This window comes from Callithrix jacchus, chromosome 13 (genome assembly GCF_049354715.1).
Source record: "Callithrix jacchus isolate 240 chromosome 13, calJac240_pri, whole genome shotgun sequence".
Lineage (NCBI taxonomy): Eukaryota > Metazoa > Chordata > Mammalia > Primates > Cebidae > Callithrix > Callithrix jacchus.
In genome coordinates this window covers 121,973,571-121,988,330 of record NC_133514.1, presented here as the reverse complement: position 1 = coordinate 121,988,330, position 14,760 = coordinate 121,973,571, and the positions used below count along the sequence as shown (strand labels likewise).

The window sequence follows — 14,760 nt, the reverse complement described above, 5'->3', positions numbered from 1 at the left end:
ACAGAATGGGGAACCACCACTCTCAGGGGAGATGGGGCCACTCTTGCACGGTGTCACCAACACACGTGACAGATGAGGCCTGGGGCTGTTCAGGCACAGGACTGACGGTGAGTGGTGCCATGGGAGAGCTGGGCTGCATGGCGCAGCACTGTTGCAAGGGCATGGGGGTGGCCGCAGGAGACCATGCGGGACCCGTCTGCACAGGTAGAGCGCTCTGGTCCTGCAGGCACCAGGGCTCCACACAAACCCAAGCAGGGGAGACTCTAGGACTAAACCAGAAGAAGACACCCTACATGAGGTCAAGGGATTGAGACCATCCCAGCCTACATGGTGAAACCCTGTGTCTACCAAAAATACAAAAATTAGCCGCGTGTGGTGGTGCATGCCTCTAATTCCAGCTACTTGGGAGGCTGAGGTAGGAGAATCGCTTGAACCTGGGAGGAGGAGGTTGCAGTGAGTTGAGATGGTGCCACTGTACTCCAGCCTGGGCAACAGAGTGAAACTCCATCTCAAAAAAAAGAAAAAAGAAAAGAAAACAGCCCAGTGTGGAGGGGTGGCAGGGGCGTGGCCAGTCCACACAGACCCGGGTGCTCTCCAAAGTAAAAAAACCTCCAGAATTCCTGGTCCCACTGCCTCAGACTTCCAGGGTAGGTCTAGCCTGGGGAGGGGACATTAAAACGGGGACTCTTTTTTTCTTAGATAAATTGGTTATTTCATCAATTTGGAAAACTATGAAAAAGCAGAACCGATGCTCATTTCAGGAGAACTCCGTTCCCAACACACACAAGTGAGGGGAGGGACATTTCCTTCACGCGACAAAGCTGCACCCACCTGGATCACACAGACCACGCAGCACATTTCTGAGGCCACAACAGCACAATTATCACAACCTAACAAATCACATTGACACCCTTCGTATGTAAATGGCTGGTAGTAACTTAAGTAAAATTGATAGTTTGGTGCAAATTACACTTTCAGATTAAAAAGAGAAGAAAATGCCATCAAAAGTTGACTTATTCAATGAACTACAGCCCAGGAAAGGCAGGCAGAGCTGAAGACTGTGTGATGTGCCAGTAGAAACTGAACTGCTGCTGTTCAGCTTAATCACACACAGACGGCGATCTGCTGCCACATTATCAGTGCTGCCCAAGCGAAGCAGTGTTTGACTTCACTCAAACTCAGCTTACCGTCTGCACGTCCATCTTCAGACGACTGTTTTCCTCACTGACCTTAGAAATTCCTAGCTCACGTCAAGCAAGGCTGAATAATTAACAGACCAGTTTTGACTACTTTATGTAGTTTAAGACAATGAGGCCAGGAGTTCGAGACCAACTTGGGCGACATGGTGAAACCCAGTCTCTACTAAAAATACAAAAATTAGCGGGTGTGGTGGAGCGTGCCTTTAATTCCAGCTGCTCAAGGGGCTGAGGCAGGAGAATTTCTTGAACCTGGGAGGCAGAGGTTGCAGTCATCGCACCACTGCACTGCATCCTGGGTGACAGAGCAAGACTGTCTCAAAAAAAAAAAAAAAACTGAAGAAAAAAGTAAGTCAAAGGTTTGATTTTATTTTTATTTATTAAAAAAAAATTTTTTTTTGAGACCAGGTCTGACTCTGCAGCTCTGACTCACAGCTCACTGCAGCCTCGAACTCCTGGGCTCAAGCCATCCTCATGGGTCTACCTTTCAAAGCACTGGGACTGCAGGTGCAAGCCCCTCCCCCACCATTTATGTAACTGTGAGAAACAGCGTCTAAAACACAGGTGCTGCTCGTAGTACCCACTGCGTGGCTTCACTTACGGAAGCGTTTTGTAAAACTGCAGTTTAGAGCTAAATCTCAGCAGTATCACTTTAATGCACACATCTGTCCTACAATTGTGCTTCTACTGATGAGAGTCACAGCACACGACAGACCCTGACTCTTGAGATGTCACATCTCCATGTCGTTCTGCTCTAGGAGGTGCTGGCCCATTCGCCGCCTGGCCCACAACAACCCCACAGGCCAGGCTCCACCACACCGTCCTCAGAAGGGTCCAGGAGTTTTGTCACCCGGCTGGAGGGTTGGAATTAATTAAGTCAAATGAAGAAATAAGAGTAACACCGAAGGGCTAAGCCCTGGTGTTATGGAAAGAGACCTGTTTCCAGCCCCTGGAAACACCACAGAGGTAAGAGCGCTGCAGGCTGGGCCTGAGTGGCTCCAGGGCCCAGCTGGTCACCAGGAGGCTTTGGCAGGAAAAGAGGGCAATGGTGGACCAGCCATGCCCCCTCCACTGAGCTTCTGGGGAGCACACACGATGCTCCCCCTCCTTTAACCCGGTAACGTTGGGTGAAATGTTTTCCTGAGTTTCCTGAGCTGATTCAGATGATCAAAACAGCACAAGTCTGAGTGTAGGAACCCCCAACACTGCAGCTGAGCTGGACGGCGAGGCGGCCTGGGGGTCCGAAATGAGGGCAGCCTGGTGGGACTGAGCTCCTAGACTCAGAGCCTGATGCCACCTGTGGTCATCAGCGTCAGAAACAAACTGAACTGCAGGCACCTGCTGTCGTGGGAGAGGCAAGCGCTAGAAAGAGGACACTGTATTAAACCCCAATAAGCCCACACAGGAGGCTCTTCTAAAGACCAGAAATGACACCACCACCAGGACGCCCTCCTAACCATGGGAGGTGACATCCCCAGGACCTTCCTAACGATGGGAGGTGACGTCCCCAGGACACCTTCCTAACGGGAGGTGATGTCACCAGGACCCCTTCCTAACGATGGGAGGTGACGTCACCAGGACCCCTTCCTAACGGGAGGTGACGTCACCAGGACGCCTTCCTAATGGGAGGTGACGTCACCAGGACCCCTTCCTAACAATGGGAGGTGACATCACCAGGACGCCTTCCTAACGGGAAGTGATGTCACCAGGACCCCTTCCTAACAATGGGAGGTGACGTCACCAGGACGCCTTCCTAACGGGAGGTGACGTCACCAGGACGCCTTCCTAACGGGAGGTGATGTCACTGGGATGCCTTCCTAACGATGGGAGGTGACATCTCTGTATGGCTGGGGATCCTCTTACCTGTCATCAAAATGGAGAACCTCGAATTCAACCTAACTCAACCCCACAGCATTGCCAGGCTGCTGCACAGGAGGCCACCCGTGCTGGCCCAGCTGCCCCAGCTGCCCATGGCCACTCTGCACCTGCACCTGCACCTGGCCCACTGCCCAGTCATGCGACTCCTCCTCCTCTTAGCATTACTCCCCGCCATGAACCCAAGGGCTGTGAGGGGCACGTGCTGCTCTGGACAGAACACAGTCTATGAGACAGAAAACCCAGGAGGCACTAGAGTACGTTTTTAGGCGGAGTGGCCTCTCCCGAAAGCTGACTGGGCTTTGTCGTGGTGTCTGGTGGGGTCCTCCTTGCCTGTCCACCTAGGCTTCTGGCTTAGAATGTTGCCACCCACTGTGCTCTGGCCACTCCTGCTCCCCTGACCTGGGAGGGCCCTGCACTCTGGGCCTCAGTGTCCCCACACAGGGACAGCGCTGGATCCCAAAGGACTCACAAAGGCTGAGGGCTGATCTCAGGTGCACTCAGGAAAACAGGCACAGAAGCCACGTGCTCAGAGTCCGCGATCTCCCGTCTCCCGGGCAGCACAGATCCTGGCTACTCACACCTTCCAGTCCAATAAAGTTTCCCTTCCAACCGCCACTGGTACCACCCCTGCACCTCCACCCACCCTCACTGCAGGCAGCTGGTGCCATCCCCCTAACAGACCAGAGCAGCAAGCTTGTTGAGCCCTCATTAGCTGGGGAGTGCGGCCGGGCTGCCATGTACCTGAAGGAGGAGGGCTCCTGGCGGATGGGCAGGGAGCTGGGGGGTGCTGGGGGCCCCCGGGCACCCGTCCTGATGAGCTTTCCCGTGTTGGAGTCATAGATCCGAACCTCAGGGCCAGGCTGGGCCTTGGGAAGAACCGGCATTGGGTGGAACAGGGCAGTGGGGGGCACACCCTCCCGGTCGGGAAAGGCCGCGGGGCTGTTCTCCCTGTAGGAGGAAGAGAACAAGGGCTGTGAGCGGGTATCCAGGCGATGCAGGGCAGGCATGCAGGGACTCCCAGCGGGCACTGCCCAGGCATGTGAAGCAACAGCCACCTGGAGAGAGACCGCCTGGCAGGGACTGGAAGCACCCACCTCTGTGCCTTGGTGTGGTCGTCCCTGAGCGGGAAGAGCTGCTCCTCCACCTTGTCCCAGCGCTCCAGGCAGCTCCACAGCCAGTCAGGATTGACCACGTGCAGGTGCCCACACTCCTGTGCCTGCAGCACCTTCTCTGTGCCTGCGGGAGACCGGGCTGAGTCAGGCTCAGGGCGCTCACCTGGCTGCACCCCACTAGGGCTGCCCATCACAGGTGCCCATCTCCCAGGCCAGGGACAAGCAGCCATGGTGGGAAGGGAAAGACAGGTAAGGCTGGAGTGGGGAGGGTGGATCGTGGACAGGGAGCTGGACGCAGTGGGTGACGTGAGCAACAAGAGGACCCTTTAATGTGTTCAGGAAAGCCCCTCAGCAGTGAGGCCACTAACACGGAAGCAAAACGGAAACGTAAGCACGATTTGGGGAAGGGAGAAGTGAGAGGAGGATCAGGAGCTGGGCAAATACAGAGCACAGCAGACGGGCACTCGAGGGGCTGTGGAGGCCCCGGCCTGTCTCAGCTCCATGGTCAGGACACAAGGGCCTGACTGCCCACGGGGCCGAGGCTTAGCTTCCTCCTGGGACTCACAGAGCCTGCCTCCACCCTGCAGCTAGCACCCAGCTATTTCACACTGAGATGGAACCTTCCATTTCACCCTTGACTCAAATGCTTACTGAGCACATGCTTGTCCAACGCCACAAGATACACGCTGGAGGCGTGACCTCAAATGACAGGGAGCATTTGCGTGGCCGGGGATGAGCTCACCCTACAGCCACAGGAGCCACAGAGGCAGGGCCAAGCACTGAAAAGCCCTCTCAGGACACGTGGCCAGGAGAGAAACGACGACTGGAGGAGCAGAACCTGAAGGCGTTCAAGCAACCTTCACTTGGGAAAGATCAAGGTGCTTATGGGAGTATTTTAACACAGTAACTAGGTATTTGGGTTTTTTAAGCAACGAGGTGTGAGCCTTCCTTCAAGATTCACCTATCGCTGAAAGGTTCTGTTTTACTCGGTGGAAGTCTCAAACACGGCAGCCTGTCCTGTCTGGGCAGGTTTCACCGTCGGGGGACAGTGGCCCGTCCTCCGCTCTTCCAGCCACCACGCGTCCATCCTTCTGTGTGCACTTCGGCTGAACCCTGTGCTTGGCTTCCTAACTCGGAGGGTTTGTCCGCCTTTCACCTGTGAACTGAAGTCCCCAGCTCCTGTTCCTGCCTGGAGTGTCTCCACTGCGCCCCATTGCTGATTCCCTGTTCTTACTCCAGGAAGGAGCTTCTAACTGTCTGCCCCACACACTAGTAACTCCTGCCACCTGGCATGGTGTGCATTGGCGATGACTGTGGTCCGAAAGCATGAACGTGCCCAAACCTGAATTTCACCCAATGTCAGGATCTATTCTTAAAAGATGGTGATTCTGGAAAACATTTCTGAAAACTGAACGTGAGATAAACAGCAATGTCAACTCTAAGGCATGCTGGCAAGGAGTCTGCGGGCCTGACCACGCATGCCCAGGGTGTGGGGAGGGAGGCGGCACTCACCAGCCCGTGCGGCGATCAGGTGCGTGGCCCTGTCAGGGGCATCGGGACTCAGCACCAGCCGAGTGAGGATCTTTGCTCCCAGCGCTGTGGCGTGGTAATGCTCCCGCGTCTTCTCTATTGGGAAGTTGGTGGGGTGCAGCCCACTGAAAATGATGGCCACGTCCGCCAGCACCTTGCTCTTGAGCTCCGGCACGATCTTGCGGATGTCTGGCGCCTCCTCGATCTCCTTGTTGAGGAAGCGGTCGTACTTGGCATAGTAGTCGGTGTGCACACGGACCAGGATCTCCTCCAGGTAGATGAGGTGGTCATCCTCATCCGTGTCCTCCTCCTCCTCCTCCATGCTCTGGTCCAGGGACTCGCCCGCGGTGACGCCCGACAGCTCGCTGTTCTGAGACTCGGTCTCCGCCTCCTTCCTGTCGGCACAGCCGTTGCCCAGGCTGCAGAGGCTGTCCCGCTCGCCCTCCTCCTGCCCACCGAGCTCGGGCCCCTTGTCCGGGACGTGTGCACTGGGCTCGGCCTCTCCAAGGGAACTTGGCCCTGCAGGCCGGCTTGCCTCCAGGGGCCTGCCCTGCACCAGCACCTCAGCTCCCTCTGGGGCAGCCTTCGGCTTCTGTCGGCCTCTCCTCCCTTCACTTTCACCGTCAGAAGCCGAGGGGGAGGACTTTGTGCCCTCCGACTCACTGCTGCTCTCGCTGTCACTGGATAGGTCAAAGTCCAGGTCAGTGCCCATGGCACCCTGGGCAGGCCGCTGTCCCGGTGCTGCCCGGCCACCCTGTGCACAGGATCCCTGGGGCTCGAGAGCACCTGCCAGCTCTCGGCTGCCAGCGGGGGCCTGGGCAAGGGGCCAGGTGTCCTTCTCATCTGGCTTCCCAGGGCGGGGTGAGTCCTGCAGGACGGCAGCCTCGCTGCCGTTCAGCTCCCGTGCTGCTGTCTCGAGGCCGTTGCTGGGCTCCACTCCAGGGGCCTGTGCTCCCTCCTCAGGGTCTCTCACGGGCGGGGCTTGCTCTGAGACCTCGGTGCCTCGAGAAGAATGATTTACTAAATATGCACGCAAAAGGAAAAGTTACCACGATTCAGCATTCAACATTAAATAGCGTTCAAAGTTAAAGCAGCACCCTCTCCACAGCCGAGAGCTCTCAGTCACCCCCAGACCAGGCCTTGGCAAAGGTGCTGTGCAGAGCCGGGAGGGCTGAGTACCCCTCACCCCAAGCACATGGGCCCAGAGATGTGTTGGATATCGAGTTTGTTTTCTGATTTTGGAGTATTCGCATTAAACTTCCAGTTCAACATCCCAAGTCTGAAAACTCCAAAATGCTACATGAGTATTTCCTTTCCTTTGAGCACTATGTGGGTACTCAGGAAGTTCTGGATTTGGGGGATGAGGGATCCTCTACCTCCAGGGACCACTGGAGGTTTGCTTCCCAGCTCTGGGCTGCAGACCTGGCACCCTATGGCCACGGTTTATCAAGCCCCGCTCCGGAGGACGTCGCTCCGGAGGACTCACCATCTGGTGAGTCCCCACCTCTATGGCAATGCCTCCAGTTCCCCTCTCTCCTGGTCTTAACCTCCAAGTTCCATTTTAGTGACTACAGCAGTAAATGTATGCCTCAAAATACTTTTTAAAAAATAAACATCAAAAACACTTAACTTTTCACAGGGTGAACGCCAGCTGCACACCTGCCTGACATGTTAAACCACACCGCTCTCTGGGGCCCTGGCCAGCGCCCAGCCGGACCACCGTGCACTGGGAATGGTTCCTCCCCATGGAGCCACTGCACCCCACATTTGCGCTCTCTACAGAACGCCATGGACAAATGCCCAGGGGTACATTCAAGGAAAACTGGGATGAAAGGCGCTGCTCAGATGTATTAAGTAAACAGCATTCTTGAGTCTTTATTCAACTGGGAAAATGTTTAAGTTAAGGCCATTTTTTAAGGCCCAAATTGAAACAACGTAATATCCTGTTTTTCAGTACTATTTAAATAAATCCAATAATCTCTACTGAAATACAAACAAACAAAACCAAACTGCATCTTAAATTCACAGCAGTCAAAATAGACAAGAAACGAGAAGAGAGAAACGATAAATAAAATGCAAAGAATCAGGAAGCAGGCTGCCCACCTTTCCTTCTTGTCGGAGACGCCCGGGACCCGGGGGGCGCGTTCATGTCGCCTGTGCCCTGGAAGTACACGTATTTCTTCACAGTGATCAGGTTGGGGGCGAACTTCCAGACGTCCTCTCGGTCATCGATAATGCAAACCATTGAGTCTCCACAAGGAAAGAGATTTCTACAAGCGAAAATGCATAATTTACAAAAAATAACAATGAAAAGCTGTAGTCATTCACTTTGTCAAGCGTAACAGTTTAAGACTTGAATCCACATGCAGCCAGCAGACAGCAGGTTAATCAGAAACAGACGCCAACTGGCCCGAAGCCCTTTCGGTTTGGGTCACATTTAAACGTCCTTAACAGCTTCCCCACTGTTCCCGATCTCCTTCAAGCAGGAGTTCTCAAACCGTTTTTTAAAGCACCAGAGTCACTACTTCAGGCATTATGGGCCAGCCACAGGGACAAAACCCAACTCCGAGCGCGTGGGTGCGGCCATGTTCCATGCACAAACACGGCTGAGGAGCCTAAAGGCCAGAATGTGCTGTCTCTGAACACAGAGTGGGCTAGGCGCAGTGTGGCTCGTTCCCGTAATTTCCAGAGCTTTGGGAGGTCTTGGTGGGAGGAAAGCTTGAGCCTAGGAGTCTGAGACCAGCCTGGACAACAAAGCAGGACCCTGTCCCTACAAAAAACACAGAAATTATCCAGGCATGGTGACAGGCACCGGTAGTCCCAGACGCTCAGAAGGCTGAAGCGGGAAGATGGCCCGAGCCCAGGAAGTCGAGGCTGTGGTGAGCTGAGACCCCACTATGCACTTAAGCTTGGGTGACAGAGCAAGACCCATCTTAGAAACAAAACACAGACCCACTGCCAATACAGGACTTCTAAGAGGACCTCCAGCTACCTCCATGCAAGCCACAGCGTCCGTCACCAGGGCCCATCCTGGGCACGTCCCCATCCTACATTCTGGCTTCAGCCGACTGTCCTTAACAAATCACTGTCAGTACCTCCCATTCTCCGTTCCGATCAAGCTGCTCACTCTGCCACACACTAGCAAAAAGGTTTGTTTTTGAAGTAAATACCTTCAGATTCTCTTCTTAGTTAACACTAGCTTGCATAGGCCTCACAGTCTGTGTGGACTCCCTAAATCTAAAAACCAAAATGCTGAGAGGCAGGTGGCCACCGTGAGCCAGGAAGTGACTGATGCTGAAGCTGTGACCGCCAGGGCTCTCGGGAGAAAAAGCCACACCTGCCGTGGTGTCTCGGCAGCAGGACGGACTTCCGGGTGGAAATGGGGAAGCTCTTCATACAGAGTGGGCAAGAAACATCAAAGAATATAAAAGAATATACAAAAGTCTTGCATAGGGGTGGAGAGGGGCCAGCCGTGTCAAAAAAGCTCAGAGGAGCTGACGGGGATGGGCTCTGGAACTGATGGAAAGGAAGAAATGGCAAAAGGCAAAAATATGAGAAAACGGTCATGAGACCTAGGGTTTTCTAAATTATTAGTAGGATTAACACAGGCAAGCTCCTAGGAAAATTACAAACCGCAGATGCCAATGCTGACGTTAAGAACACTCCCTAAACCAGCAGCCCCACAAAGCTGCAGATCTGTACGTTGGATGGAGTCACGGACATTCCTCTGTCCACTCAGGCCCTCACGGCTGCCGCCTCCCTGATGCCCACTGCGTCCCTACATGGCTCTGCCCTCCTGGGTTCTGGGCCCGAAAGTCAGTCCCTGAGTTCCCCAGAAGCCCTGGCCATTTCCTGGATACTCAGAGGCAAAAAGGCCAAATGCTTCACACCTGGCTACTGTGGGGATGCACACTGCCTCCTACCTCTCCAACTACAAACCTCAGCGCCAGGTGTTTGCACAGGAATGAAAATCTGAAGCTAAAGGGACTAGAACGATCACACACGCCAAGACTGGTTAAGCAAACAGATACACAAAGTCAGGTGGCAGGCTGACATCAAATGCGTGCCATCTGAGAGACGAGGCAGAGAGGACGACAGTCCCACCTCCACAGACACAAGGCCCAGCTCCAGGGTGGTTTCAGGGCAGGGCTGTTGGGACAGGCAGAGCCTGCATCAGGGGCTGTGTACAAACACCAGGGCTCAGGCAGCCTGGGAGGCAGCAGGAGCACAGGTTAGAAAGGAATTTTCTCAGTACTCTGAGGCTAACAAGGAAAACTGGAGAGAGGACAGGAAACTCCTAAAAAACACCAATATGAATATTGGTCTAAATCTCAAAATGTGATTTTTAAAATGGGCAATGAACAGCGAGTAGTCTCTGTGATGAACTTGGCCGGGTACATACCTAAGGTTTCCTGTTTTAGAAAATGGGTCGATACATTCATCCCTCGATAATATTCGATGAGAAAAAAGCTTCTTCTCGGGGTCTAAAAATCCTTGAAAAGAAAACAGGACAAAGATTGCACATCTGAGATGCATTTACATCACACAGCACATGGCGAAGACCTGGGTGCTTCCTCACAGGGCAGACACAAAGCATGGAAAACTGGCACCAAACACTTTACCCTGTTCAGGTAAGATGCCTCATTTAGGGCTTCTGATTGCTCAAGGTGAACTTATTTCTCAAACACAAATTATGTTGACAAGTGTCTATAATTCTATTAATCTGAAAAATTTCTAATGTCCTACTGAAGTGCCTATGTAAACTAGACGGGTAAGAAAATTATGGAAGGCACCTGCATAAGGAAAACAGGAAAGCTACCATTCTATCTCGAAACACTCTGTGTGTGCTTCTCCACGTGACCGAGTCTAGATATGAAACTGAAATTATTCTGTGTCCCTTTGGATATAACCCTTTCTAACCCCAGGTAGGCAGCCCACCACTCTTGTCTGTAACAGTTAGTGGAGGAAAGCTATCAAGGAGGCTCGCTTCTCCCATATGCTTTAGTAGAATGATACAAACTCCCATGCTGTGTGGTAGAAATACACAGAAAGGCCAGTTACTTCTCACCATGATACACCACGTTTTAGCGCTGCTAATTGAGGCAACAAAGAAGCTTGCCTGACAGAAGAGACTGGGAAGAAGGACAGACTTGACATCCCGCTGACCAGCTGCTGCAGAATGTACTTCCACAGTGAGGAATCTGCTTGGGCTCATTCGACACCTCCTTTACCTGACATCTGTCATTACAAGTCTAGTGAAATTTTTACCAACCATTTTCTAAAGAGCTTCAGGTGCTTGAGGATCTGCTTTGGCTCCTTAAACATAGCGATCCCATGCTATGTGCAAAGCCACCTACAGTTCAGGAAGCACCCTGATCACAACCAACAAATCAGGCAGAGACTTCTTGGCATTACTTCCACTCTGGGTTTCTTGGTCTACAAATTCACCTTCGAAACTCTAAGCCTACTGTGGTATCTTCCTCACTTTGCGAAGTTTTCAATTCACATTAAAGTGCCCATATTTATATATAAAGACTTTTAAAATAAGTTATCTCTTGCTAATTTACAAGAACCATAGAATATGCAGTAAGCGTATTTCAGTTTGTGGAAGTAGGGCACTAAAGAAAAGCAAAACAGGCTTTTCAGGCAATTTATTCCATTAGTAAAATATGCTGGAGGAATCAAGTTCAATGTCAATTTAATTTCACCAACCATTTAAAACATTCTGGAGGTGAAAAGCTACTGTAATTATGAAGCCTCAGAAAGCAACATTTCAGTTCCTCATCATATAAGTGGCTGAAGGCATAAATCTGTGCACTCCCCAAGGGACAGGTATGCTATTGCACCTGTACATACCCCAAGGGACAGGTATGCTATTGCACCTGTACATACCCCAAGGGAAAGGTACGCTATTGCACCTGTGCATACCCCAAGGGACAGGTATGCTATTGCACCTGTGCATACCCCAAGGGACAGGTACGCTATTGCACCTAGACAAGGTGTTGAGGGGTGTTTGTTCATTTAACATTTACTCATCATACAAGTGGCTGAAGGCATAAATCTGTGCATACCCCAAGGGACAGGTATGCTATTGCACCTGTGCATACCCCAAGGGACAGGTATGCTATTGCACCTGTTCATACCCCAAGGGACAGGTATGCTATTGCACCTGTACATACCCCAAGGGACAGGTATGCTATTGCACCTGTACATACCCCAAGGGACAGGTATGCTATTGCACCTGTACATACCCCAAGGGACAGGTATGCTATTGCACCTGTACATACCCCAAGGGACAGGTATGCTATTGCACCTGTACATACCCCAAGGGACAGGTATGCTATTGCACCTGTACATACCCCAAGGGACAGGTATGCTATTGCACCTGTGCATACCCCAAGGGACAGGTATGCTATTGCACCTGTTCATACCCCAAGGGACAGGTATGCTATTGCACCTGTTCATACCCCAAGGGACAGGTATGCTATTGCACCTGTTCATACCCCAAGGGACAGGTATGCTATTGCACCTAGACAAGGTGTTGAGGGGTGTTTGTTCATTTAACATTTACTAAGTTTAACGTTACTTGGAATTTTACTGGGAATAGAAGGTACAAGAATGAATACAACACAAATATTACTCCCACAAGAGGCTGAACCTGTAAGAAAACTGAACACATGAACACACAACCTCTATCTGCCATGGCATGTACAGTTGCCACGGAACAAAATGGCGACTGGACTGCAGAAGAGAGAGCCGGTGCAGAGTTGGGAGCTGGGACTGCGGTCTTGCCATGGCATGTGGATCCCCTGCACAAATGTTAGTAATGCAGAAAGCCAGGAGGCAGACTAGACATCTCAGAAGCACCACGAATCCAAACTCCAGCCACGCAGCCATGTTCTCTCAAGACTTAAGTCTCACTGGAAGGCCTGGCTCCACGTCCCTGTGTGGCACACAGGGTCCACTTCTGGGATCTGAGCGCGCCCTGGAAGGCCTGGTGTCTCCTCCCCACGTGGAACATGGCGTCCACTTCTGGGATCTGAATGTGTCCTGACAGCACTCTATCCAATCACTACTGTTTTCACGCTGGCTTTTAACCAATTACCTCCTGCCCCCATCCCTACTGGGCTCATTCTCTGCACCACCACCTCCGAAATCACAACTGCGAGAAACACATTTGCTATTTCTAATACATGCAGAAACACACACAATACAGTTAAAACAAAAGAGCAGATCCGTGCACCTCAGTTACCCTGCAGCCCCCTGGCACCGTGGTTAAAACAAAAGAGCAGATCCGTGCACCTCAGTTACCCTGCAGCCCCCTGGCACCGTGGTTAAAACAAAAGAGCAGATCTGTGCACCTCAGTTACCCTGTGGCCCCGTGGCACTGTGGTTAAAACAAAAGAGCTGATCCGTGCACCTCAGTTACCCTGCAGCCCCCTGGCACCGTGGTTAAAACAAAAGAGCAGATCTGTGCACCTCAGTTACCCTGTGGCCCTGTGGCACTGTGGTTAAAACAAAAGAGCAGACACGTGCACCTCAGTTACCCTGCAGCCCCCTGGCACCGTGGTTAAAACAAAAGAGCAGATCCGTGCACCTCAGTTACCCTGTGGCCCTGTGGCACTGTGGTTAAAACAAAAGAGCAGACACGTGCACCTCAGTTACCCTGCAGCCCCCGTGCTGTGTGATGCACTCTGGACTCTGTAAGATCTTCTGGAAAATGAACCTGCTTCCTGGCGGAGCTGTCACCACCTCCAGACGTTTCAAATGCACCACTGTCAGGAACTTTTGGTTCCTTAATATCACTGGTTTGTTAGCATTTCATTAACAAAAAGATACTGAGGCTTGGTACGGTGGCTCACGCCTGTAATCCCAGCACTTTGGGAGGCCAAGACGGGCAGATCATGAGGTCAGAAGATCAAGACCATCCTAGCCAACATGGTGAAACCCCGTATCTACTAAAAATGTAAAAAATAGCCAGGTGTGGTGGCATGCACCTGTAGTCCTAGCTACTCAGGAGGCTCGAGCAGGAGAATCGCTTAAACCCAGGAGGCGGAGGCTGCAGTGAGTCGAGATCACACTGCTGCACTCCAGCCTGGGCAACAGAGTGAGACTCTGTATCAAACAAACAAACAAACAAACCCATATTTGGACTTAAAGGAGAAATAAACCATACTGTTTCTTCCTGTGTAAAGAACATGTAAATTCTAGATGAGCACTGAGGCCACACGGTTGCTAAATCTAGAGTCTGTTAATAGAATTAGTAGTCTCTACTGTAAGATAATGAAACGCATCCCAAACACTTACCATTTCTATCCTAGTCAGACTGAAAGCACACAGGCTATGAACACAGTCACTTTCTTTTTTTGACATGGAGTCTCACTCTTGCTGGCCAGGCTGGAGTGCAATGGCGTGATCTTGGCTCACTGCAGACTCCGCCTCCTGAGTTCAAGGAATTCTCCTGCCTTAGCCTCCTAAGTAGCTGGAATTACAGACACCTGCCTCCACACCTAGCTAATTTTTTTTGTATTTTTAGTAGAGAAGGGGTTTCACCATTTTGGCCAGAATGATCTCAAACTCCTGAACTCAGGTGATCTGCTGGCCTTGGCCTCCCAAAGTGCTGAAATTACAGGCATGAGCCACCATGCACAGCCGAACATGGTCACTTTCAACATGAAAAGCATCAAGAGCGGAAGCTCAGCAGCCACCTCAGGCTTCAGGCTGGACCTCACTTTCTCACTTGTTGAAAAGCTGGCCCAGGTCATCTCTACAGATCTCGCCAGCCACGAGCCTCGAGGCTCACCCATCAAAGCAGAGCTCGGTCTTCCTGAACCACAGCCTGGACGCAGCCCTCCTCCCATGTTGCTGGGCTGCTGAGAATCTCTGCATCTGTGCTCACAGGGATTGGTCTGCAGTTTCCCTGTGATGTCTTCGTTCGGTTTTCACCAACATCCCTCAAACCCACTGGAATACTGGACCTTGCGTGTAGAAAGCAGAGCTTAAAGTGGAGAAAGCACAGACAGGGCTCCGTGATGCCCAGCACA

The 14,760-nt window shown here is 52.0% G+C and overlaps 1 protein-coding gene and 1 long non-coding RNA gene across 12 annotated transcripts in view; one reads left to right on the top strand and one right to left on the bottom strand.

Moving 5' to 3' along the window:
* The window catches only part of CTDP1 (CTD phosphatase subunit 1), a 71,022-nt gene that overhangs the window by 29,079 nt on the left and 27,183 nt on the right, over window positions 1-14,760 (bottom strand). For all 11 annotated transcript variants that reach the window (XR_004733119.3, XR_004733120.3, XR_004733122.3 and 8 more), the window contains exons 6-10: window positions 10,119-10,209; window positions 7,820-7,986; window positions 5,699-6,736; window positions 4,169-4,310; window positions 3,816-4,022 (exon numbers count right to left, since the gene is read on the bottom strand). Coding sequence is in view for 4 of the 11 variants with exons in the window: in XM_035271410.3 (XP_035127301.2) it covers window positions 3,816-4,022; window positions 4,169-4,310; window positions 5,699-6,736; window positions 7,820-7,986; window positions 10,119-10,209 (1,645 nt within the window). In the remaining 7 variants the exon portion in view is untranslated. The remainder of the gene's footprint in view (window positions 1-3,815; window positions 4,023-4,168; window positions 4,311-5,698; window positions 6,737-7,819; window positions 7,987-10,118; window positions 10,210-14,760) is intronic.
* LOC118146944 (uncharacterized) lies at window positions 19-7,820 on the top strand. Its single transcript, XR_004733125.3, has 3 exons — window positions 19-107; window positions 1,955-2,162; window positions 7,356-7,820. It is a non-coding gene; the product is annotated as an uncharacterized LOC118146944 (long non-coding RNA).